At 32.5% G+C, this 24,319-nt stretch overlaps 2 protein-coding genes across 3 annotated transcripts; one reads left to right on the top strand and one right to left on the bottom strand.

Annotated features, from left to right (window-relative positions):
* The first annotated feature begins 977 nt into the window (after positions 1–977).
* LOC148304426 (sperm flagella and cilia-associated protein 1-like) lies at positions 978–4,712 on the top strand. Its single transcript, XM_088268321.1, has 4 exons — positions 978–1,169; positions 2,229–2,546; positions 3,301–3,449; positions 4,375–4,712. The coding sequence occupies exons 1-4, from the start codon at positions 1,046–1,048 to the stop codon at positions 4,645–4,647; spliced, it is 864 nt and encodes a 287-aa protein (XP_088124447.1). The 5' UTR covers positions 978–1,045; the 3' UTR covers positions 4,648–4,712.
* An 815-nt stretch (positions 4,713–5,527) lies between these two features.
* Positions 5,528–22,452, bottom strand: LOC148304425 (retinol dehydrogenase 12-like). Of its 2 annotated transcripts, none has more exons than XM_088268316.1 (3): positions 22,340–22,452; positions 8,675–8,960; positions 5,528–6,957 (listed from the first exon to the last, which is right to left on the bottom strand). In XM_088268316.1, the coding sequence occupies exons 2-3, from the start codon at positions 8,955–8,957 to the stop codon at positions 6,230–6,232; spliced, it is 1,011 nt and encodes a 336-aa protein (XP_088124442.1). In that variant the 5' UTR covers positions 8,958–8,960; positions 22,340–22,452; the 3' UTR covers positions 5,528–6,229. The 2 variants fall into 2 exon arrangements, with proteins under 2 accessions (XP_088124442.1, XP_088124443.1); XM_088268317.1 differs by lacking the exon at positions 22,340–22,452 and adding an exon at positions 13,567–13,679.
* Positions 22,453–24,319: the final 1,867 nt, after the last annotated feature.

Here is a 24,319-nt window from a genome sequence, read left to right as displayed (position 1 = left end):
TATTGTAGACCAAATACAGATTTAAATCTCTTTTTTGTACTGGGCTCAAGTAATACATCAAAGTTCAAGTAGCCCCGTTCTACGGTACATATAAAGTTATTATTGTTTTTTTTTTTTCTTTAATTCCCAAATTATTTTTAAATGTATGTGTGCAAACTCTACCTTTTACATGTAGTCTGATATTTATGTATTATTGTATATATGTACACACATAATAAATTTGGTGGACCATATGTAAGATGATTTTTTATTTAAAGTACATCCTAGATCAGTGGTTCTTAACCTGGGTTCGGTGAGTCGGTTTCCCGGGCTCGGCGGAGGTCAAAACACACACCTGACTTATTGTACAACATAATGAAAAATGATACGATGGATGATATAATTCATTTTTCCAATAGATGTTGAATATTATTTGAAAGAAAATATCAATCTATCAATAAAAATGATACAAGAGCTAAAACGCTAAAACAATGCACATACTCTGCATCATACATTTTTTAACTGGGATAGGACAAACGAATATACTATATCTATTGCCATATCGTGTCGCCATTGCGAAATGTAATTTACAAAATCGGGGAATCATTTATCCCGGGGGCAGGTGCTGAATTGTGTTTTTTGTAAATCTGATTGTTTTTTATGACCTCTGGCAATCGATCCCAGGTATATGTCACGATAACCTCTACAGCACGGTAGCAAAACTTGCTAACCACCAGCGGCGTGCTCAGGGAATTAATTGGGGTAGGTATTACTACCTATCTTAGTTAGGTACTACTTGGTAAGGTAGGGTAGGTACTGGTTGCATTTTTATATGTCGCACGGGTAAGTTAAGATAGACACTGCTTTTCTGCCTATATGGATTGCACGCCCCTGCTAACCACATCTGCTTGGAGGCAGGCAAGTACTATAAATAATAACAAAAAAATTAAGTTCTTACCTGTGTGATTTAAAAATAGAGAAGCAGCAAATTTGACATCACTTTTAATATTGAAGTTTCGTTGAGTAGATTTTTTTATAGTATTTTTACATATTCACGATTTTTATAATGTCAGAAAGTGACGATTCTAGTAATGCGAAAGTTAAGGAAATTGAGGATGTAATAAAATGGTTAGATCAACTAAAAATTGCGAGGCCGATAAAGAGAATTCACAGAGATTTTTCTGATGGAAGTATGTTTGTTTACTGACTAACTTATTGTCACGCCGCTTTCTGCAGGAGTAGGCAGAGTGAATAGAACACTACACCATTCTGTCTTTGCCTCTTCCATATTTATACATCATCTCATATATATCCGCAAATTATTCAACCTGACTTCACGAGTATTTAAAATACTCGATCATGCCAAATTATCCTTGGTCTTTCTCTGCCCTATTTCAAACTATATTCACCTCACAGATTTATTTTACTGTTCTTTCCTCATTCATTATTTCCTCACTCATCGTTACGTCTAAGACACCTTTCTTAATTTTATTGAGAATGCTTATCTCAGCTGTGCATTCTTTCCTTATATCACCATTCGAACATCTATCATACATCAATCGTCTGAACGAATGCGGGAAAATAGTGTATGATGTTTGAATAGTGATATAAGCAATGAATTGCATTTTGACTATGTTTAGTCTACGTATATCCTTCTTTTGCCAACTCCATGCTTTATTTCCCATATATTAGGGTTGGAACCAAGACTCACTCCGCTGATTACTGCCAGTTTAGCTTTCACTGATAGGTTTTTTTTAATGCGCATATTGTTTTGAACACTTATATATTGGTATTAATCAAATACTGTATACAAAGCACAAATCCTCTTTTTTCAAGGTGGAAATACCCTATTATTTTATCTATGTAAAGCTTACAATTTAACCTTTCCGAATGTATGGACGTAAATGAACGTCGGTGCCAATTTTCCTTAAAGGAGTATCAACGTTAATGAACGTCGAAGTCCATCTGTCCAGTTAGTATGATGTAACTTGTATAGTACATCTGTTAATATTTGTGTGTAATTTTGTTATAATTGAAAAATATTTCGAAGAAGTGTTTTTTTTTAAAATATTTTAAGATAATTTCTATCTTCATAATACATCGATTAAATGAAAAAAAAAGTTTTTCATGAAAAAAGAACCCACTCCCCAGAGAAAGTCGGACATCAATTTTTGCACTCCCGGAAAGCTTAAAAAAATATTGAATATTATATTTTCATTTTGAAAAATTATTTATTTATTAAATTTTAGAGTTGCTGGCTGAAATCATAAAGCAATTTTACCCTAAATTAGTGGACTTACACAACTACAGTGCTAGATTTTCTTTTGTAACAAAAATGGAGAATTGGCAGTTTTTGAACAAGCATGTTCTCAGGAAACTCCGTATTCATTTGGACGAGAAAGCAATGTCCGATATTTGTAATTCGATTCCCGGAGTAATAGAAAAAGTTCTGATTAATTTAATGGAGAAGGTTAAGAAAGATGAAGAAAGGAGAAGGAGAGAGGCGGAAGGAGACAAGGAGTCTAGTGATGGAAGTTGGTACGATGTGGGGGCCATTGATGAAGATAGTAAGTACATTTTAAATACAAGAATCTGGCGGGCTTTCAAATTTAAATTTGCTTTAACTCATGCTGTTTTGAAAACTTAATGTCCAAACAAGATAATTCCCAAAGGAGTATAGAACAAGATGTTCCATTCAAACACATTTTTTTGTGAAATCTTTAATACCTCTACTCATAGTATCTCCTTAATATTTGTCTAATGGATCAGTCCAAATTAAAATGCACATTAAAACTTAAAATGTTAAATATTATCATTTTATAAATTAGCACATTATATTGTCTGTCACTCAATCACTGCATCTGAACAAATTATTCATATCCACTCGACCACAAAGGACCCATGTCTTATATTTAGGAATAAAAAAAAATTGTGAATAGGGTATGGAAACTATTTTCAAAATTTATTTAAGATTCACTCAAAATAAGTTCCAACTGCTCTAATGTGCAAAGGCAAATAGCCGTAAGTTAAAAACAGTAGTAAACTTAAAATGATGCTTTTTGCCAACACATGTATCAAATTAATACAATTTTGCGGCTATTTGAATAATGAATATTTAGGTAAAGGAAAGAGATAGAGCAAAATCTGTGATTGTATATGATAGAGGCTAGTTATAAGAATGCTTTGATGACGCTGTGTTACGACAAACAGCCGCAACTTGAGTTACGGCTAGTTGCCTTTACACATTAGTGCTCTTATATTAGTATAGCACATTAAGCACCAAATTTATTGTTTTTAATTCTTGTCATTCTTACATTATAGCTGATATTATGATTATACCGGTTCGGAGACGATGTGGCGGTGATAACATAGAAGTATTCAAGAAAAAAGTTATTTCATACGACAGTTATGAAACGGTACAAAATGATTTATCAGAAAAAAATGAAGCTATTGAAATACTGAAACAAAAGGTAACTGCAATAAATTATCTTATTCTCGACCCTTTCCTCATCCAAATGGTGCATAGGGTTTGCTGTTAACTTGGTTATGATTAGATGAAGACAGAATGATCAGTTCTACGATCCAAATTCATGGATACAGCGGTGGAATAAATGGGATGAAACACAGATGACGTGAATGAAAAAAAAGAGATAAGTGAACACAGTAATCAATGGCTAGGGGTTGGGGTTGCATTCTCCACTAGCTTAAGTTATAAATTGCTTATTAATGCTATGCCGGGAGTATGTCTGATTGGGATTCTTTAGCTTATTTGGTTTATTTAGTAAACATCGGTAGAACTGGCTCAGATCATCTGACTTGTCGCTAGTGGCTATTCCAGGTTTTTGGAAGATCATGAATCCTCAAGTTTTACTAATCTCATTGCAGTTCTTGTGAGTTATCAATCCAATCTATTTTCAGGAAATTTCGAGGAGATTGTCATATGACATTGAATAGTGTCACCAGCATCTTGGTAGTTTTGCACATGACACCAATGTGGTATCACCGCCATTTGACTGATAGTTTTCGCGGGACACCAATGTGGTGTCACCAGATGGCATAGTGTTAACATATTTTTATAAGTCGAAATACCTGCAATAATAATTGCACCGCAAAAATATTATCTGTAAAAACATCTTGGCCATGCTCCAGCCCCATAAAACCGAGAAAAATGCGTAATAATATGGCGGCTCCACTTTCCCCCTTTCAGACCGTTGACGACATTTTTCATTTATATTTTTTTATCTATCATTATCATTTTCATATCATAATCCATATCTGTATAAGCGCCCTTGTGGTAGTATTTTACGAAAATGGTGCTTTATAAATTACACAAAATTATTTTTACTTTCCTTTATATGTATGCCATGAAAAATTCAAGTCAATCCATCTTTTTAGGTCAGTCATTTAGAAAACATGTTAAAAACGAAGGAGTTCCATCTTGAGGAGCTTCAAAAAAGTGTATCGAGGAAATCGCTACGGTCCAAGAAGAATGAAATATCCTTGATTGACACAAAACCTGAATCCCTCTCTTCCATCCTGGCAATAAACAATCAGATATCCATTCTAGATGAAGAAATTTGTCGAGAAAATAAAACAACGGAAAGGAATGATAATCTTGAATTGACTAATGAAGCCATGAATGATTTGATAACTTTCATAGATTCGTGATTTTTTAGATACACTTTATATGTTTTTGTAATAAACTTTAATTTTTATAACCATAATATAATCTGGATTAATTTCTGTGTTTTTTTTTTATTAGCACATCGCTCATTACTGCTTGTAGATCTATTGTTTTCCAATTTAGTGTGAACTCAAATGTTCATTTTCTAATATATTTCAAAGTCTAATGAAGCAATTTGTCATAACCCTAGAGGCGCCCTGGAGGTAGTATTTTACGAAAATGGTGCTTTATAAGTTATCCAAATTTATTATTTTTATTTTTATTATTAAACACTTAACGTTTGATTTTTGCCAAAAAAATTCATTACTGGAGGAAATCGTCGCAACAACTGGAAACAAGTCTGCCTGAATACCATTCGGTCAATTAAAACAAACATTAATATATTTGCCTCGGGCAAATCACTATTGACACAAGTCAGAATATGGTTTGCCCGGGCAGCGCTCAGGCTCGTCAATGCAGTACAAACTCCTTGCCCGAGTCACGCTTGGGCTAGACTGGGATATTTTCTATTAAAAAATATATTATTCCAAAATATGTTTATATTTGAGGTGGGCTAAGATCCGCATCATATCAGCGTCGGTGGATCTGTATCATTAATTGATCTTTATTCGAAAACCGGATCAATTGAATGATGAATCTTTTACGGAACAAAAAGAGTATTTATCAGAAATCTTATCCATAACAGCAGACAAAAACAAAAAAGTGTTCTAGGAAATCTCACTACTAACCAATTTTTTTATTAATATCATTTATAATTATAAACTCTTTTCACTTATACAATATGCAATGAAAAAAATTGTATCATCTGAAAAAATATATATACTTATGTTCATATATTGGAAGACTAAAATAATAATCAAAGGAAAAACTATAAAAATTTATTATTTATTTTGACATTAACATTTAAAAACTAAAAAAAAACACTTCACAATTGACATTATCTACAACCATTTTTCATATTTCATGTTTGAATTATAACAATAAATAATGACTTGTAAAACATGAATTGAAAGTAAACCGTGACCAAAAATACACTAGACCTCATCCAGGTACTGATATCAATGATGTGTCAGCCCTTGTGTCCACATCTCTACAATGTTAGAGCTAGGAAGTACTTTTTATCATCTCTTTCTTTATGGGGCCATCCATCTTATTTTTTCGTAGAATTATTTTAGTTTCCCAGTCCTCCTTTCTGTCTTTTGAGGTCTTTAGTACACCCTACAAGATCTTTCAAGCACCCACTAAAGTATGGTATCATCTCTGTTGGGAATCTATGGTTCAAAGCAAAATCCCAGACACAAAGAAAAAACACGTCATTGTAATCAGTACCCCGTATGCAATTAAATTATATTCCTGGTCAACGTATAATAATATATATTATTTTTTGGCTAAAGTATAAAAATATAATATAATGAGTGTAATTTCCCATATTTAAGTTTTGAGTACCTTAAACTTAATGCTTAAATATAAGTCGGTTTTCTTATTTAAACTAGCATAAGCATGTTAAAATTCATTGAGCGGAAAGGCCCTAGGTTACTGTGTAATTATTACAAATTGGATAGATATTTAGATTTTGGAATCAGTTGGCTGAAGTTTGCACAAGTCTTCGGAAAGTTCCCACAGCTTCTTAGCTTTCGCCATGTCGGTAGCTCCGGAGTGAACGTCCTTCTCTGCGCAGTCCATGAAATACTTCCCGGTGACATTTTCCACTTCTTCCGATACGGCAACGTGGACTGTGGTCTGGCACCCTTGTTCCGGGGTCTTGAAGAACCCTTTGATGATAAGCTGGAGAGGCAAGTTGAGAGGGAAGGGAACGTTCCTCCAAATTCCGGAATCCACCATTCCGGGGTGGAGGCAGTTGGCGGTCACGTTTGTCCTTTCCAGGCGTCGAGCAAGCTCCATAGTGAAGCAGATATTGGCGTATTTGGAGACATAGTAGAGATAAGCCGGGAAGGTGTTTGTAGGGTTGGGATTCTCTAAGTTCAGGAAAGCCAAACGGTACAGTTCTGATGCGACTACCACGATCCTCGCTGGGGCACTCTTCTTCAAGAGGTCGATGAGTAAGTGGGTCAGCAAGAACGGCCCGTAATGGTTTGTGGCCATGGTTGTCTCCAAGCCGTCTTCAGTCACGGTCTTCTTGAACGTTTGAGCGTATCCGGCGTTATGGATCAGGACATTCAACTTGGTTTCCTTCTTGTTGATTTCTTCAGCGAATTCGCGGATGGATTTTAGTGAACTGAGATCCAGTTTCATTATAATCACCTGGTCATTCTTGGTCTCAGCGATAATTTCATCTGTAAAATATTTTTTAACAATTATGGAAAACTATTTTAATTAAAAACATTTAATTATTTTTTTTTGACACGAATAATAATGGTCAATATACACGAGTACTTGATTAAAATAAATTTTCCATAAAGAAAATTTTTGTTAAAAAATTTACCAAAAAATGAGACCTTTTATATGACCCAATACAAAGCCCTAACTCAATAATTTAACATTTTGTTATGTATTTCGTTTGACATATGTATTAACAAAATACTTTTTTTCTTGTACACAACTTGAGTATGTTTAGATTTGTAACTTCATGACAAATTGCATTCTGTAGCTTACATTTAGATAGTACGCATGGAAGGGGCTGTAATATGACAGTTGTGTTACATTTGAGTGGTTGGAGAGTTGTCGCCAGTTAAGAATGCCAATATCTCATAGGTGAAAAAATATAAATATATAAGAATTTATTTTTAACATTATTATTAGTACTGTAAATTTTGATTTGAACATTGGCACCATGATAATAATGCAACAGTGGTATAGATATCTGATTTTTAGTTTAATATAAAAGCGCAGATGATATAAGTACAGATTCAGGGCAAAGGAAAATTGAAACAATAAAATTTAATTAACGAGTTTTATTATATTAAAATCCTAATAAAATAAAAAGTATCAAACATATCGCTCACTCCTTTCAAGAACATCAGAAATCAAAAAACTTGATTTTTCAGGAGAACGTTTTTAAGGATTAAAAATATAATACAATGTATTAAAAATAAATATCAAGCAACTTATTGATCTTTTTATTGTGCAACACATCTTTTTAGGTAAAACTTGAATGTTTTTCTCCATTTGAAAAATATTTAGTATGTTTCAAAAAATAATTAAACAATACCTTTTCTTCAAAATGCAAAAACAACACTTTCTGCCGTGAAGCGGGTAAATATTAAGTTAAAAATATGCCGCTTTTGCTGGGATATAGTACATTTTCTGGGCATTCCGAAAACATGCACAACTGAAAATCGATTTTTGATAAATGACATTCTTGAAAGGAGTGAGCGATATGTACACTTCAGTTTTCATTTTTGATATCTCAAAAAAGATCTTAGCTTATTTTATGCTATGCCTTGCATTCTTTCTTATCACTTTATATTACTTTTACTAAATCACCCAAAAAAAAATTAAGTGTTCTTTAATACTATATATATATATATATATATATATATATATATATATATATATATATATATATATATATATATATATATATATATATATATATATAGATAACCTTATTTTTCGAGTGATTTGACAATTTTTGGTTAAAATGATAAACCCTTATCCGCACCCCAGTGGCGCATAGGGCACTTCATATAAACGCAGTGTTATCTTGATCGTTAACACATGAAGGAAAGGTGATTAGCCCTCCGCTTCAGGTACCAGTCCAGTGGTACAAATATTAGAGTGAAAAAATCACTTGGGTATATTTATTTATTTTACCTATATTTATTTAACCCCCCTTGGGAATTGAACCCGGGACCTCCAGAATGGTAGCCGAGCGTGCTGACCATTACACTATGGAGGCGGACAATATTCAGACACATTTTTATTAAATGCTCTTGTAAAAGAAGTCAAGGGCTTGTTAATCAGGTGTTTTCACGAGTGAACGCAAGAAACTTCAGTGAGAAATTAATTTTGTGAGTGAGCGATATGTTAGTGTGGCATTCTTATGTGTACCTCTCGTTTTACTGGCCAGATCCAAGTTCCTGCAGGCCATGATGACCCTGGCTCCCCTCTTGGCGAGGTCGCGCGCCGTCTCGCGGCCGATGCCGCCGTTGGCGCCGGTGATGATCACCGTCTTGCCGTCCATCTTGGCCTCGCTCCTGCAGCGGCCCATGGTCAGGAAGGCGTACAGCCGCAGGGCCGCTAGCACCGTCAGCACGCTGAACACCACCAGAAGGAAAATGGCGATCACGGCCGGGACGATCACGTACAAATAGCTCCAGTCCCACCAGTTCATTCTCTGCAAAATATACAACCAAATAATGTTAACTTAGCACATTTTTGGGGGGGTAAGGATAGGTTAGGGAAGGTTTGGTTAGGTTAGGTTAGGTTAGAATTGTTAGAGAGCAAGAGACTTTAGATAGAGGGTCTGAGTATAATTAGGGTCGGGGTTTATGAACAAAACCACCCGACAACAATGTATTAATAAAATACAAAAGAGAAAAGGTGACGATGACAGTAAAAAGTAAAAGGAAGTTAATAAAGTAAAAAGAAGGGGAAATGGAAGGGAAGTGAGGCGGGGGATGCCCAGAAGGAGCAATGTGGAGCAGTTAAAAGAATAGGTAGAAGTCATGGTATAAAGATTCCAAAATGATTTTACAAAAGCAAGATGCAATATCAAACAATTTTAATAGAACTTCAAATATAATATTTGGGAACCAAATATTTCAATGACCTTCCTACAGATATAAAAATATAGAAGATGTTCAAGTTTAAAAGAAATAGCTTGAATCGTTTATCGAAACAAACACACACACAATATAAATCATACAATGGAAAAAATAGTATTATTCATTTGTATAAACAATACACAATGCCCATTATTGAACATCCATATTGCGTTTTTTTTTCAATACGTATATCCACTGTTGTTGGATTTATTTCGAATTAGTACACATATCTATATTTTTACAAACGAGTTTGAAATAAGATTGGTGAAGGTTACACGAATGTATAAAGTGATCATTTCAACCACCCAAATGCCACGTCCCAAATCATTGATCCGGGATACAGATTGAGAACCAACGCTTTCGTAAATGGTTATAAAATTCATTAGTCATTGGTAAACAAGATGGTCGCAGACGTGATTAGGCTACAAAGCTGTCATTTTTGTTCATTTTTCTTCGTGCAGCAAATACACAATGTCACGTCGTTCAGCATCACGATAGAAGAATAGACAGGTATAATTATTCTCGCAACCTTCGACACAAAGTTACGTTGCATTTATCTACATTTATACCTAACTTCAACAGGAATTTGCGATTTACTGCGTACATTTTTATACCTACCTTGGACACTAAATAACAATGTACATATGGGTGTTTTTTTAGAGGTACATAAATTCTGTCCGCCTCCGTGGTGTAATGGTCAACGTGTTTAGCTACCGTGCTGAAGGTCCCGGGTTCGATTCCCAAGGGGGGGGTGGGGCGAAAATAAATATGAGTGATTTTACACTGTAATATTCATTTAATATTACCCTGGACTGGTTCCTGAAGCGCAAGAGTGATCACCTTGACTACGTGTAAGTAATGATCAAGATAAAACTGCTTTGATTCAATGCAGTGCCCTATGCACCATTGGGTGCGGATAAGGTTATAAAGTAAGTAAGTAATACGAATTCAAATTTCTCGCCATAAATTGGTGGTAGCACCCGCCGTGTGGCTTGTTGCGCCAACTTGTTGAAACCACAGCTCTGTCACATCAGTGTCATTCAACTGAGGTACGAAGAAGTCAGAAATCATAGTATAAGGATAATATTCTGGCCGGCATCATCTTTAAAAAAATATGGGCCAATGATTCCACCTGCCCATAAAGCACACCAAACAGTGACTTTTAATGGATGGAAGGGCGTCTCGACAAAGGCTTCTTGGTTTTCTCCACTACAAATTTGGCAATTCTGATTCATGTTCACGAACCTACGACGCGCATAATGGTCATTCGGTCTAGTGATATGGCATGGGTGAAATTTTATCGATAATGCTTATCTCAACCTTGCTCTTTACTACCTTATTCTTTTCTTATACCACGATTCGAACATCTAGCATACAACGTTTTGCCGCACATTCATAAATATATACATATATCTCATTTTGAAATTGGCAGGAATCGAACCTGCGACGCCAGTTTCGCAATCGAGAGTCTACCCAACTATACCGTGGTTATACCACGGTATAGTTGAATGGCATTGTACCTCAGTTGAATGGCATTGGTGTGACAGAGCTGTGGTTTCAACAAGATGGCGCAACAACTATAGTTGCACCCGTCTTACTTAGTTAACCCCAAAATACTAAACTATCGTAAAAATTACGACGGCAAAATGACGATTTCTGGAAGAAAAAAAAACAATGCTTGCTTCGTTCCTGCACCCTTGCTTCACAGTACCTTTGTACCTAATGTACCTTTTTTTTCATTATTACGTAATTCTTAAACACAAAGAAAATTACTATTACCTATAAAAAAATAAAAGGTTTTGATTATCTTATTCATTCCCATTGTATTTTTATATCGTATTTTTTACGAATGTTTAGTATTCACCTACAACGAAGGGTTGATGGTTCCAAGAATTAACAATAAATATGGGAGAAGAACACTTCAATATATCGTTCCAAACATTTTTAATTTGTTGCCGACGGAGGTAAAATGTCAACAAAAAAATGCAACAAAGGCAAAATAAAGGAATGGGTTAGTTCTATGCAAATTGTAAAAAAGTTTTTATTTCGTTTATTTTTCTTTTTTTTGTGTGTATATTATGTTAAAATCGATAAAAAATTAGTAAATTTATGTAACAAATAACTCCACCGACAAGACACATAAGGTGGCTTGGTGAGTCTCTGCAAAAAATAAAATGTTAATTATGTTTTTGAATTTTTAAATGAATGTTTATTTGTATTTATTTATTTATATATAGTTAACAAATAAATGTTTCAATAATAATTATGATAATAAAAAAAATTAAAAAACAGCATCACTCGTAGGATAGTTTGGCAATCTCGGGTTATTATTGAACTATTTCTTCTCCTATCGTTAAAATTGATCAAGAACCAGTAACCGAACACGTAACTCAGGAGTACAAGAGAAAAACCTGATTTTAGAATTATGAAATATGTTAGGCAAAAGTAACCTTGACTTTCTCTATCAAAATATTACGATCGTCTCTTTTCAAAGAGAAATTTATTGCCAGCACTTGTTGTAAGGCTGTCCGCCTCCGTAGTGCAATGGTCAGCACGCTCGATTACCGTTCTGGAGATCCCGGGTTCGATTCCCAGAGGGGGGTCTAATAAATAAAAGTGATTTTTTCACTTTAATATTCATTCAATATTAGAGTACTGGTACCTGAAGCGGAGGGCTGATCACCTTTCCTTCGTGTGTTAACGATCAAGATAACACTGCGTTTATGTGATGCAGTGCCCTATGCACCATTGGGGTGCGGATAAGGGTTCGAATGAAATGTTGTAAGGGTATTTATTTATTTCTTACTAGTTCTTTTTTTGTGTGTACATTAGGTTAAAATGGATAAAAACAATAAAAAATGCATGTAAAAAGAACTCCACCGACAAGACACACAAGGTGGCTTGGTGGGTCTCTGCAAAAAATATTTTTAATTTGTTTTTATTGTTGTTGAAATAAATGTATACTATTTTTGTAAATAAATAGCACTAATTTTTAATATGTTTAATTTTACAATGCTTGGTGTAGGTATATGTAACATTGGTGCATATGTGACATTGGTGCATGATAATTAACAAAACAGGTTAGTATATTACCAGTAAGTCAAGTCTTTGGGTAGGTACTTTACTTTGGTATGTACCATATATGTATTTAAAGATAATTTAAGTTCATATTGTTGTGTTTGAAAACGAAAACAAATATATTTTACGCATTATTTTTGGCATATTAACATAGATGAAGAAGAATATGGAAGTCTGGGCATTTACGGGGCTTACGAACGTCATAGGCCGGTTTTAATTATCATTTTACACACGTTTAACATTCACCAATTCTACCCATGATTGACAAACACACTACTCAAAATTTTGAAACTTCTATATATATTGTTCAAATTAAACTAAACTTGAGAGTTGAAACATTAAATTGAAACTTCTAGATATATTGTAGAGTATAATCCAGTATAATCTAAAACAATAAAATGAAAATGATATTTTGTAGAGTATAATCCAGGATTTGTCCGCCTCCGTAGTGTAATGGTCAGCACGCTCGGCTACCGTTCTGGAGGTTCCGGGTTCGATTCCCAAGGGGGGTAAAATAAATATTAGTGATTTTTTTCACTGTAATTTTTATTCAAAATTACCCTGGACTGGTACCTGAAGCGGAGGGCTGATCACCTTTCCTTCATGTATAAACGATCAAGATAACACTGCGTTTATATGACAGTGCCCTATGCACCATTTGGATGCGGATAAGGGTTTTATATATATAATCCAGGATTCGGATCTCACATACCAATAAAAAAGTGTTTCTGCTCAATAAAAGCTTATTTCATCTCACCATAAATGTCTCTTGTGATTCAAACACTATGTTTCGAATTTGAACAATATACATGTATAGAAGTTCCAAGAATTTGAGTAGTGTGATTGTCAATCATGGGTAGAATTGGTGAATGCTACAGTGTGTAATGTGATCACTTAAATCAGCCTATGACGGTCGTAAGCCCCGTAAATGCCCAGACTTATGGAAGTCTTATATTCTTCTTCATCTTTGTTGATATGTCAAAAAAAAAGTATAAAATAACTCCTATGATTGGAGATAATCCAGATTTGTGAACAAGTATTTTGACAAACTCAAAATGTTGTAGCTAAATAATAATTTTAGCAATAAAATTTACTTACATTTCCAGAAAACGTGAAATAATAAAATTACTATTTTTGACACACAATCAAATAACAAAATTTAACGAAGATAAAATTAATAATCCGATTTCCACTATAGTTCGACTTCAACTGGCTTCAATTATACATTTGTGAGCTTCAAAAATGAACTACCATCATCAAATTTTACAGCCACGTAAAAAGCGCACACTTATCAAAATATTCGAGTCATTAATACACACTTTGTTAAACAATATTTAATATTGAATCGTACTTTCTACTAAGTTCCAAATCACTCGAGGCAAAATGCTTGACTACTATCTTCCTTAGAATTTTCTTGAGGTTTTACGACTTGGTAAGGGAATGAGTTAAAAGGTACTTGTCATAATTTAGGCTTGATTTTCATGAAGGGTTTAAAGTGTGGTTCTTTTTATGAAGTTCTACTGACAGAGAGTGTTTTCAAGTACTTTTTTTTATCTCTGTGGAGTTTTGTTGATGGAGAATCTGTAATGAAACAGGTTCTTCAGGGTTGTTCGTTGTCCTCAGAATTTGGTATGTGAAAACCCATAATTGCCGGTTTTTACGTAAAAAAAACAATTTTCGTTAAAGTAAAAACAAGTAAAAACATTTATTTTATTTATTTCTTCGTTTAATGTCTTGTTCACATTAAATATACATTGGCGGAGCATAGTTTTAAGGTTGTAAAATATAACATTCACCCGCAAAGCTAGAGGTTTTGAGGATTTGTTCTGCAGGTAGGACAGTAAGTATAGGAATGGTAGATATGAAAAATTCGTCACAAAATCCAATTGCCTTTTGGAAATATAAAACTAACTAACTACTAAACTCACCATCACTCCACTTCCCCACCAGGGTAGGCAGAGAGAATAGAACGCCACACCACTCTGTCTATCCAAACATTTTTTGTCTCTTTCACATTATATATATTTTTAGGGGAAAAGAGTCTGAAGTTACATTTCAATTTTAGTTACTTCTATTGACCATTTATTTATTTATTCATTTTTCAAAACTTATTACATACATAAGTCAAATTTATGATATTTCCGATGAGTAATTTCTATTTCTCATTTTTGGATAAGGGATTAAGGTTAACAAGACTGAAACGCAAATAATAAAGTTAAAAAATGATTATTTTTAAATAACCAAAACTAATACATGGCAAAATACAAAAACAATAAACAGATATAAAAAATAGGCATAAGAAGCATATTTAAAAGAAATAAATGAGAAAAACATAAGGTTAGAAGCATATTTAAAATAAACAAATGAGAATATATAAAAAATGAAAAAATATAACAAATGAGAAAATATAAAAAACGTAAGGTAAAAACAAAATAAGGAAATATGACTAAATACTATATGTATAACTTTCAATAAAGTATTTTTTCAGATCATTTATTTTGGATCCCCGAATGGGTTCTATTTTATATATCGCTCACTCCTTTCAAGAACGTCATAAATCAAAAAACTTGATTTTTCAGGAGAACGTTTTTAAAGTTTAAAAATATAATACAATGTATTAAAAATAAATATCAAGCCACTTATTGAACTTTTTACTGTGCAACAGATCTTTTTATGTAAAACTTAGAGTTTATTTCTCCATTTGAAAAATATTTAGTTTATTTCAAAAAATAATTAAACAATACATTTTCTTCAAATTGTAAAAACAACACTTTCTTCCCTGTGGCGGGTAAATATTAAGTTAAAAATATGCCGCTTTTGCTGGGATATAGTACATTTTCTGGGCATTCCGAAAACATGCACCACTGAAAATTGACGATTTTTGATTTATGACGTTCTTGAAAGGAGTGAGCGATATGTCAGGCAGCTTATTTGATTGCTTTACCTACCTACACCTTTACCGATATCGTTTTTACAGTTTGAAAGCGCTAAACATGCTAATCACTACACTACGGAAGCGGATTCATAGAATTTATAAGGAAAAAATATGACAATGAAATTGTGTATTATCAAATTAATATGGTTATATCTCTCATTCCGAAAAATCTTTTTTTCACAGAATTGTGAAACTTTTTATCGACTATTTAAAGAAGTAAACATTTTTTGAAAATAAAATAACACTGCTAATTAATCTTGCCTTATGATAAAGTACTAATTGACCTCATTTTATTTTGTACGCTTTCTTCTCCCGTTCTCAGTAATATTTTTAATGTAATATATTATATGGTGGTTGTGATTTCACATAATGTTAGCGATTACTTATTGTTATCATAATCAGTTGGTTCAAAACCCAGGATAAAAATAAAAATCTACTATTGTTATCAAAGTAGACTGTGCAATAATTTTTTTAAATATGTGAACTGTCGGAAAATTCATAGGTTATTACAAACATTCTAAGCGTAATTATGGTTTGTTCCCGATTACTATTGAAATTTATAAGTATTAGGTTGAAATATTATACATATATATACATAAGTATCTGAATATTTTACGTGTCTTAACCTGAGACAAAGCATTTACAAGTTCACTAATTTTTAACGATTCTCACCCATGTTTAATTGGAGAAAGCTATATACTTCACAAATTCTAGGGCATCTATCATAATAACAACTAACATACACAAGGAATCCAACAACAGTCCAAATCTTTAAAAAATTAATGCCATATAGATGTTCAATATTGGACAAAATGGTGAATGTAACACACGTGTATTAAGTGATCACTCATGTTAGCTAAATCCCAGGTCGTTAGCCCTGGAATGCTCAGACCTCCATCTCTCTTTGAATAAAAAATAAAAAAATTGCTTCATCTCATTTAACACACTTATAATAAAATTCGTTTCAAAATATTACTCGCTAAGCGAAACATTTTTTTTTTGTTTTGACCGGCGCATCGTCAAGTAAATTTGTGAAAAAGGGACTTGCCCTTCTCTGCAACTCGTTATGCGAAATGTCCATCGTAGAGGGAGCAACTTTTCCACTTTTTTGCTCGTTGTGCGAATTACTCGTTATAAGAAGTCGCACTGTAGTTATATTTATGTTGACTTCTTGGGACTCGAACCTGGGACCTCAAACACTTTTGCCAAACAAACTAACCTCATAAAAAGTGCAAATGTACATGACTAATAAAAACATATATAAGAAGATATCTGGATAAACTCCTTCACATATCGCTCACTCTTTTCAACAACATCATATATCAAAAATCGTAAATTTTCAGTTATGCATGTTTTCAGAATGCCTAGAAAATGTACTATATCCCAGCAAAAGCGGCATATTTTAACTTAATATTTACCCGCTACAGGGCAGAAAGTGTTGTTTTTGCATTTTGAAGAATATGTATTGTTTAATTATTTTTTAAAAATATATTTAAAAAAAAATCAAATGGAGAAAAAACATTCAGGTTTTACCTAAAAAGATCTGTTGCACCGTGAAAAGTTCAATAAGTCGCTTGATATTTATTTTTAATACATTTTATTCTATTATATTTTTAAACTTTAAAAACGATCTCCTGAAAATCAAGTTTTTTGATATATGACGTTGTTGAATGGAGTGAGGGAAATATGACACTTATTATCCTCCTTTCCTTTAATTTTTGTCAGTGACACACATACATAAGTAGATATCGGTTCGAAACTACGCTTGCCAATACCGATAGATATGTAAAATTATATTAACTTACTTGATCGCTCGGTTTCGTAAAATAGTCGACGATGTCTCTAACTGTAGCAAAACTGGACAACAGGTTGTTGAAAAATAGAAAAATATGTACGGCTCGTCCGTCAAGTTTCAACTCTTCCATCGCTATGCGTCAAAAAAATGAATTGTAATAATTTAAAATAACGACTGAATTTCCGCTTTCAGATCCGAATGCCAACTTTCGTCGTTATGTAAGCATGAGTAATACGTTCAATATGTAACAGACGCCAACCGCTTTTAGCAAATTTTAGTCTAGAAGAGTCATATTATTATTTTTTATTTTGTTCCTTTTCATCCCACCAATGATGTCTCTAGTAAACAAGAACATTCAAGAACAATGTTTCGAAATTGTATCATATATCACTCACTCCTTTCAACAAACTCATAAATAAAAAAACTTGATTTTTCAGGAGATCGTTTTTGAAGTTTAAGAATATAATAAAATGCATTAAAAATAAATATCAAGCCACTTTTTGAACTTTTTACTGTGCAACAGATCCTTTTAGGTAAAACCTGAAGGTTTTTTCTCCATTTGAAAAATATTTAGTAAATTTAAAAATATAATAAAACATTACATTTTCTTCAAAATGCAAAAATAACACTTTCTGCCCTGTTGCGGGTAAATATTAAGTTAAAAATATGCCGCTTTTGCTGGGATGTAGTACATTTTCTGGGCATTTTGAAAATATGTAAAGCTGAAAATGATCGATTTTTGATATATGACGTTGTCGAAAGGAGTGAACGATATATAAAATTCCATGAATTTGAGTAGTGTGGTTGTCAATCATGTGTAGAATTGGTGAATGTGACTCGTGTGTAAAGAGTGATCACAGAACCAGCCTATGACAGCCCCGTAAATGCCCAGGCTTCCATATTCTTCATATTTGTTAAGATGTCAAAAAAATAATATGAATATATATAAATGTATATATCTATAATGGGAGATAATCCAGATTTGTGAACAAGTATTTGTACACACTCAAAATGGTGTAGAAGAGTTATATTAAGAATTTCTAGGCATACCTTTCCCCTAGCCAGAGTGTCAGAATTGAAGACTCTAAGGAATGCTCCTTGAATACTCTGGCAAGAGCCTACGAGATAGAATAAGGAACACCAGGATAAGAAAAATATGCTGCGCCATCTGATAAAAAAAATTGAGATTCTGTAGACAATTCACATCATTTTGATAGTTTCATATTTTTTTAAATCAAAATTGATTTAGACATTCAACGTAGAATTAAAATTTTATCTCATCAATGAACGTTACTAGGTATTGCATTAGTAGGTAATAGTTGCGTTTTCTTCAAAAATAATAAAATTCCGTAATTGTTGTGAATTTATCAATTTTAATGAAATTTTGTAATGGTTACCACATATCTATAACATTTATTCGGAACTTTAAATGTTATTATAAAAAAATAAAAATAAAATGGTTTTCGTGAAAGTTTTGCTCTTACCCGCGCGTTGAGGTTATTTGTGTATGGTAATAAGTTGTCAATAATATCAGATTAAAATTCCGAAACATAACTCATCCTTTTTTAATCACACTATGCGAGTAATAGGTTATTGAACTACAGTGATGTCGAAGTAATTATTTATTGTAAATTAAATATATAATAATAATAATTAAACCCTTATCCGCACCCCAATGATGCATAGGGCACTGCGTCATATAAACGCAGTGTTATCTTGATCGTTCACACATGAAGGAAAGGTGATCAGCCCTCCGCTTCAGGTACCAGTCCAGGGTAATAATATTGAATAAATATTACAGTGAAAAAATCACTTATATTTATTTTACCCCCCTTGGGAATCGAACCCGGGATCTCCAGAACGGTAGCCGAGCGTGCTGACCATTACACTACGGAGGCGGACAATAAAAATTAAATATAGCAATAAAAATACAATGAAATATAAACCAAGTATCATTGTTGAATAACATCTCATCAAAGATGAAGAAGAATATGGAAGTCTGGGCATTTACGGGGCTGACGACCGTCATAGGCTGGTTTAAGTGATCACTTTACACACGTGTAACATTCACCAATTCTAACCATTATTGACAACCACACTACTCAAATTCTTCGAAGTTCTATATATATGAACCAATTTAGAAACCTTGTTCTTGAACAAGGTTTCTAAATTGGTTCATATGTATAGAGCTTCCAAGAATTTGAGTAGTGTGGTTGTCAATAATGGGTAGAATTGGTGAATGTTCCCGTAAATGCCCAGACTTCCATATTCTTCTTCATCTTTGATGAGATGTTGATGAGAAAAATAATATGAAAATAACTCCTGTAATTGGAGATAATCCAGATTTTGCAAACAAGTATTTGGACACACTCAAAATGTTATCATTGTTGAATATTTCAAATGTGCATATCTCAAGACAGGTATATATCTTAAAATACCATCGCTCACTTAAAATTTATTGTTCTTCATACCCTCTTCCATACCCAATGGTGCATAGGGCACTGCATCAAATTGATGCAATGTCGAGGTGATCGTTAATTATACTAAGGCAAGGTGATAAAGTCTTACATTTCAGGTAAATATTGAAAATTAAGTATTTGGACACACTCAAAATGTTGTGATTATGTTCTATTGACTGCTCGTCATTCAATGGATTGAAATGTGCATATGAGTCATAAAAATAGTCCAGAATGTATGACGACCGTCATTTTTGAATGACTATTATGGTACGTATATAAATAATATTTATAATTTAGCAACACAGTGACTTTCTTGTGGCAATGACCTTTGCACCTCAACTGTCAGGTGGTCCATAACAACCAGTTTAAGAAAATTTTAATTAAATATTGTTAATTCCCCAACTTAATAGATTCATGGATTACCATAATTTGTTCTGAGATCAACTGTTCTGAACTATTCTAATTCCCCCAACTGCAACTTATCGATTCACAGATTGATTTAAATATTTAAAGTAAATATAAATGTTATTTTCATTTTATTAATGTTCAAAGACTAGGTGTCATATTTCTTAGTAAGATTTATTTTATATTATTTTATTATTGAAATTTACAATATATTTTTTAACCAATGAAGATTTCTTATAAATTTCAAATACAGATGGCGTTTATAAATTGTATTATGAAAATAAGATACATATATATATACATATATATATATATATATATATATATATATATATATATATATATATATATATATATATATATATATATATATATATATATATATATATATATATATATATATATATATATATATATATATATATATATATATATATATATATATATATATATATATATATATATATATATATATATATATATATATATATATATATATATATATATATATATATATATATATATATATATATATATATATATATATATATATATATACATATATATATACATATATATATATATATATATATATATATATATATATATATATATATATATATATTATATATATATTTATATATATATATATATATATATATATATATATATATATATATATATATATATATATTTATATATATATTTATATATATATTTATATATATATTTATATATATTCCCAAGGGGGGGTAAAATAAATATAAGTGATTTTTTCACTGTTATATTTATTCAATATTACCATGGACTGGTACCTGAAGTGGAGGGCTGATCATCTTTCCTTCATGTGTAAACGATCAAGATAACACTGCGTTAAATTGACACAGTGCCCTATATACCATTGGGGTGCGGATAAGGGTTTTATATATATATATATATATATATATATATATATATATATATATATATATATATATATATATATATATATATATATATATATATATATATATATATATATATATATATATATATATATATACTATACAACGTTTTGAAATTTATGTGGTTCATCATGGGTAAAATTTTAAATTTTAAAGTGCATAAAGTGGTCTCTATAACCAGCCAATAACCGGTGATAACCCTCTGTGAATACTCAGACATTCACATTCCCGTCTCAATAAATACTTCTTAATAAAACAAACTCCTTCATCTATGTCGTTAATATATCGATAAAGCCTTGATAAACATTAGATAAAAAATACCCGTTTTCATAGTGGATATATTTTATTTTCGCAGTGCTGGTAAGTCTAGGATACAGGTTTTATGAACATTTTTATCCATTGCCAACATTCCCCATCGACTGAACACCTTCCCATCGACTGAACACCTTCTAATTAACGCTAAAAAAATCCATACGATTCAGTGCCCTATGCACCATTAGGGATGAAAAAAGAGGTGCAATTTTTTTTCGAAAGGGCCAATACACGATAAGTCGCAAATTAATTTTATTTAAATCCAGGTAACATTTAACGTAATTGATCTTTTTTTGCTTTAAATACTGTTTTTTTTAATTCAACACAATAAATATGAATATGGTTTAAAAAAGAAAAGAGTTATTGAAAGGTAAGGAGTTTAAAAAAAGATAATATTTTTTCCGTATATATTCTAAAAAAGACAAATTCCAATATACTTATGTATACGTATTTTTTTTAAATCATGCGCAGACACGACCGGCTTCTCGCATACGGACACGATTCAGTGCCCTACGCACCATTGGGTACGGATAGAGGGTGAAAGAAGAGACACCAAGAATATTTCTTGATTGGATACATGAATCCCTTACCATGCCCGATAGATGGCAGTAGAACGTAGTATTTAGGTATTATATATATTATATTATTTTGATTAACATATATTGTTGACACTGCGATTTAAATTTTTTTAAAGATATTTCTGAATATATTATATTATATAAATAAATAATTCAACAGTAATTAGAAAAAAAGCAAAGTACGTCGTTGAAATTTCAGGTTAATACGAGTCATATACGTTTTTAGCGAGGAAATACTAGTAATGAATTTTCATACTAAAGCGCCTCTATCGAAGAAAATTACAAACTCTCAGAAAAACATCCCTTGTGTCATCCGTCATTTAGAAACATAACCTTAAAATTTATAAAATATACAACCGCTACCGCTAAAATAAATCAATTATCCTCAACGGATAACAGTAATATGTATATATTATTATTAAAAATGATGTTTTTAGACTTACTGTGCCGTTTATATGATGATTATCAGGAAATATAATGAAGCTCCCGCGCTAAGGAATGAACGCTTCACAGCTAACTTCACACGACTGATCGGAAGGAGGTACTAGCGAAGACTGAATGACAATGCGGTAGGATTAATAAAAAAAGGAAATTTCACGAGCCAAGCGGCTCCAACCACCTCCCATAACAACGCATTAACTCCGCGTTATTCCATGCTACCGTATTGGACTAATTCCACAAAGGTAAAACTCCAATTTATCTTAAATACACAATAAAAAGTAATACATAATCAGAGATGTGTGTAAATTGATGACGGACGCCGTGGCGTTGTTGGGTTAAATCTAGACTGCCAAACTTATGACCTGGGTTTATTCCGATTAATTGCAAGAGCAATTAAGAAGAAAAAAATGGTGAGGGTGTTTGTGATATTCTTGTCATATTTAAAATGTTAATCCATATTTTTTTAAATGTCTCGTGATGTGTAAAAGCTTCGTTCATATTTTTTATTGCCAAGGTCTTGGTGCTTTCTTCAGGTTCTTCTTCCTCACTAGTATATTATTTTCATTCTCTTGTCGGTCCATTAGAAATTCATAAGTCAAGGGTTCAGAATGAGATTCAATTCACATCTTCAGTGTTAACATCCAGGTTTACTTCGTTGTGTGATGGTTTCTGGAGTTTCATCAGAATTTATGAAATCACCCATCATTAGTGGCCATAGTTGTTTCCATTAACCTGTCATTGACTCTTTTATTTCAACCCATGCTTGGCTACAATAGTTTCGAGACTAGAATGAATATGTATTTGAATACGCATTTTTATCGATTGTTTCGGAAATTATCCGGAGCATTGGTCCGTTTGTTCCCGAAAGTTACCTAAGACAGCGGCGGCATAGATTGTTTCACATTCCTATACACAGGACCAACCTGCCGATGGTTATGCCTGTAAGAAGAGCTACCGCTATGTTGAACAATATCTCATTGGATATTGATCTGTTCCATGTGTCTGGAGTTTTCCGAAGCGGGATTCTTCTACACCTTTAGCAATAGTTCTTGCATATTTTAGATTTTGTATGTATTTAATGTATACGCTTTAAATTTTTTAGTAAGTAATTTATATGTTAATTGAAAATAAATAAATTGAATTGAATTGACAATTGAAAGTCTCCAATATTGTTTATTGCGTTCCATTGTTATAATTCAGTACGTACATAACACTTTTCATAGTACGGGTCCAGTTTATACGCATTTCATATTGTGAAGGGGAAAAAACTCTACGGAAACAAAACATTTTTCCAAAAAAAATTTTTTTTTGTAAATGTTCGAAATAGCGAATTGTGCGAAAATCGAATGTGCGAAAGATGAGGTCCGCCTGTATTTTTAAAATATCGTGCAAAGGCGATACATGGTTTTGACATTCGATTCGATCTCAGATCAACCTTTTTTGTTGAAATTAAATCTTAATTTGAAAATGGATATGTGGCCTGGCGTTTGTGGGTAGAGCGTTCGGGCATTGCATGTCTACGAATTGGGAGAGTTCCGAGCTCTGAGCGCCAAAACGAAACTGACGGAAGTGTAAGAAATACTTTCTCGTCAGTGTGAATTCGCAGAGGTTCGATAGCCCCTCATTTCAAGGTTTTCTTTTTTTGCAAACTAGAAAATTTCGCAATAAAATAAATTACAGGTAGGTATTAATTACATACTAACCAACTAACTAACCCTCATGCCGCTTCCCCGCAGGGGTAGGCAGTGAGAATAGAGCGCCACACCACTCTATCTTTACAAACATTCTTCGCCTCTTCTACGTTCATGCATCTCCTCATATATACCCGCCGATTGTTACGACTCTTAACCTGACCGCCTTCAAGTATTTGGCATACCTGATAGTTTTCTCGGTCTTCCTTTGCTCCTTTTTTCAATAACATTCGCCTCAAAAATTTGTTTTACCGTTCTTTCCTCACTCATTCGTTCTACATGTCCAAACTA

The sequence above is a fragment of the Brachycentrus maculatus genome, unplaced genomic scaffold (genome assembly GCF_059751285.1).
Source record: "Brachycentrus maculatus isolate JH-2025_06_01 unplaced genomic scaffold, ASM5975128v1 h1tg000320l, whole genome shotgun sequence".
Classification (NCBI taxonomy): Eukaryota; Metazoa; Arthropoda; class Insecta; order Trichoptera; family Brachycentridae; genus Brachycentrus; species Brachycentrus maculatus.
Note: the sequence above shows the minus strand (reverse complement) of the source record. Positions and strands in the feature narration are given on the sequence as shown.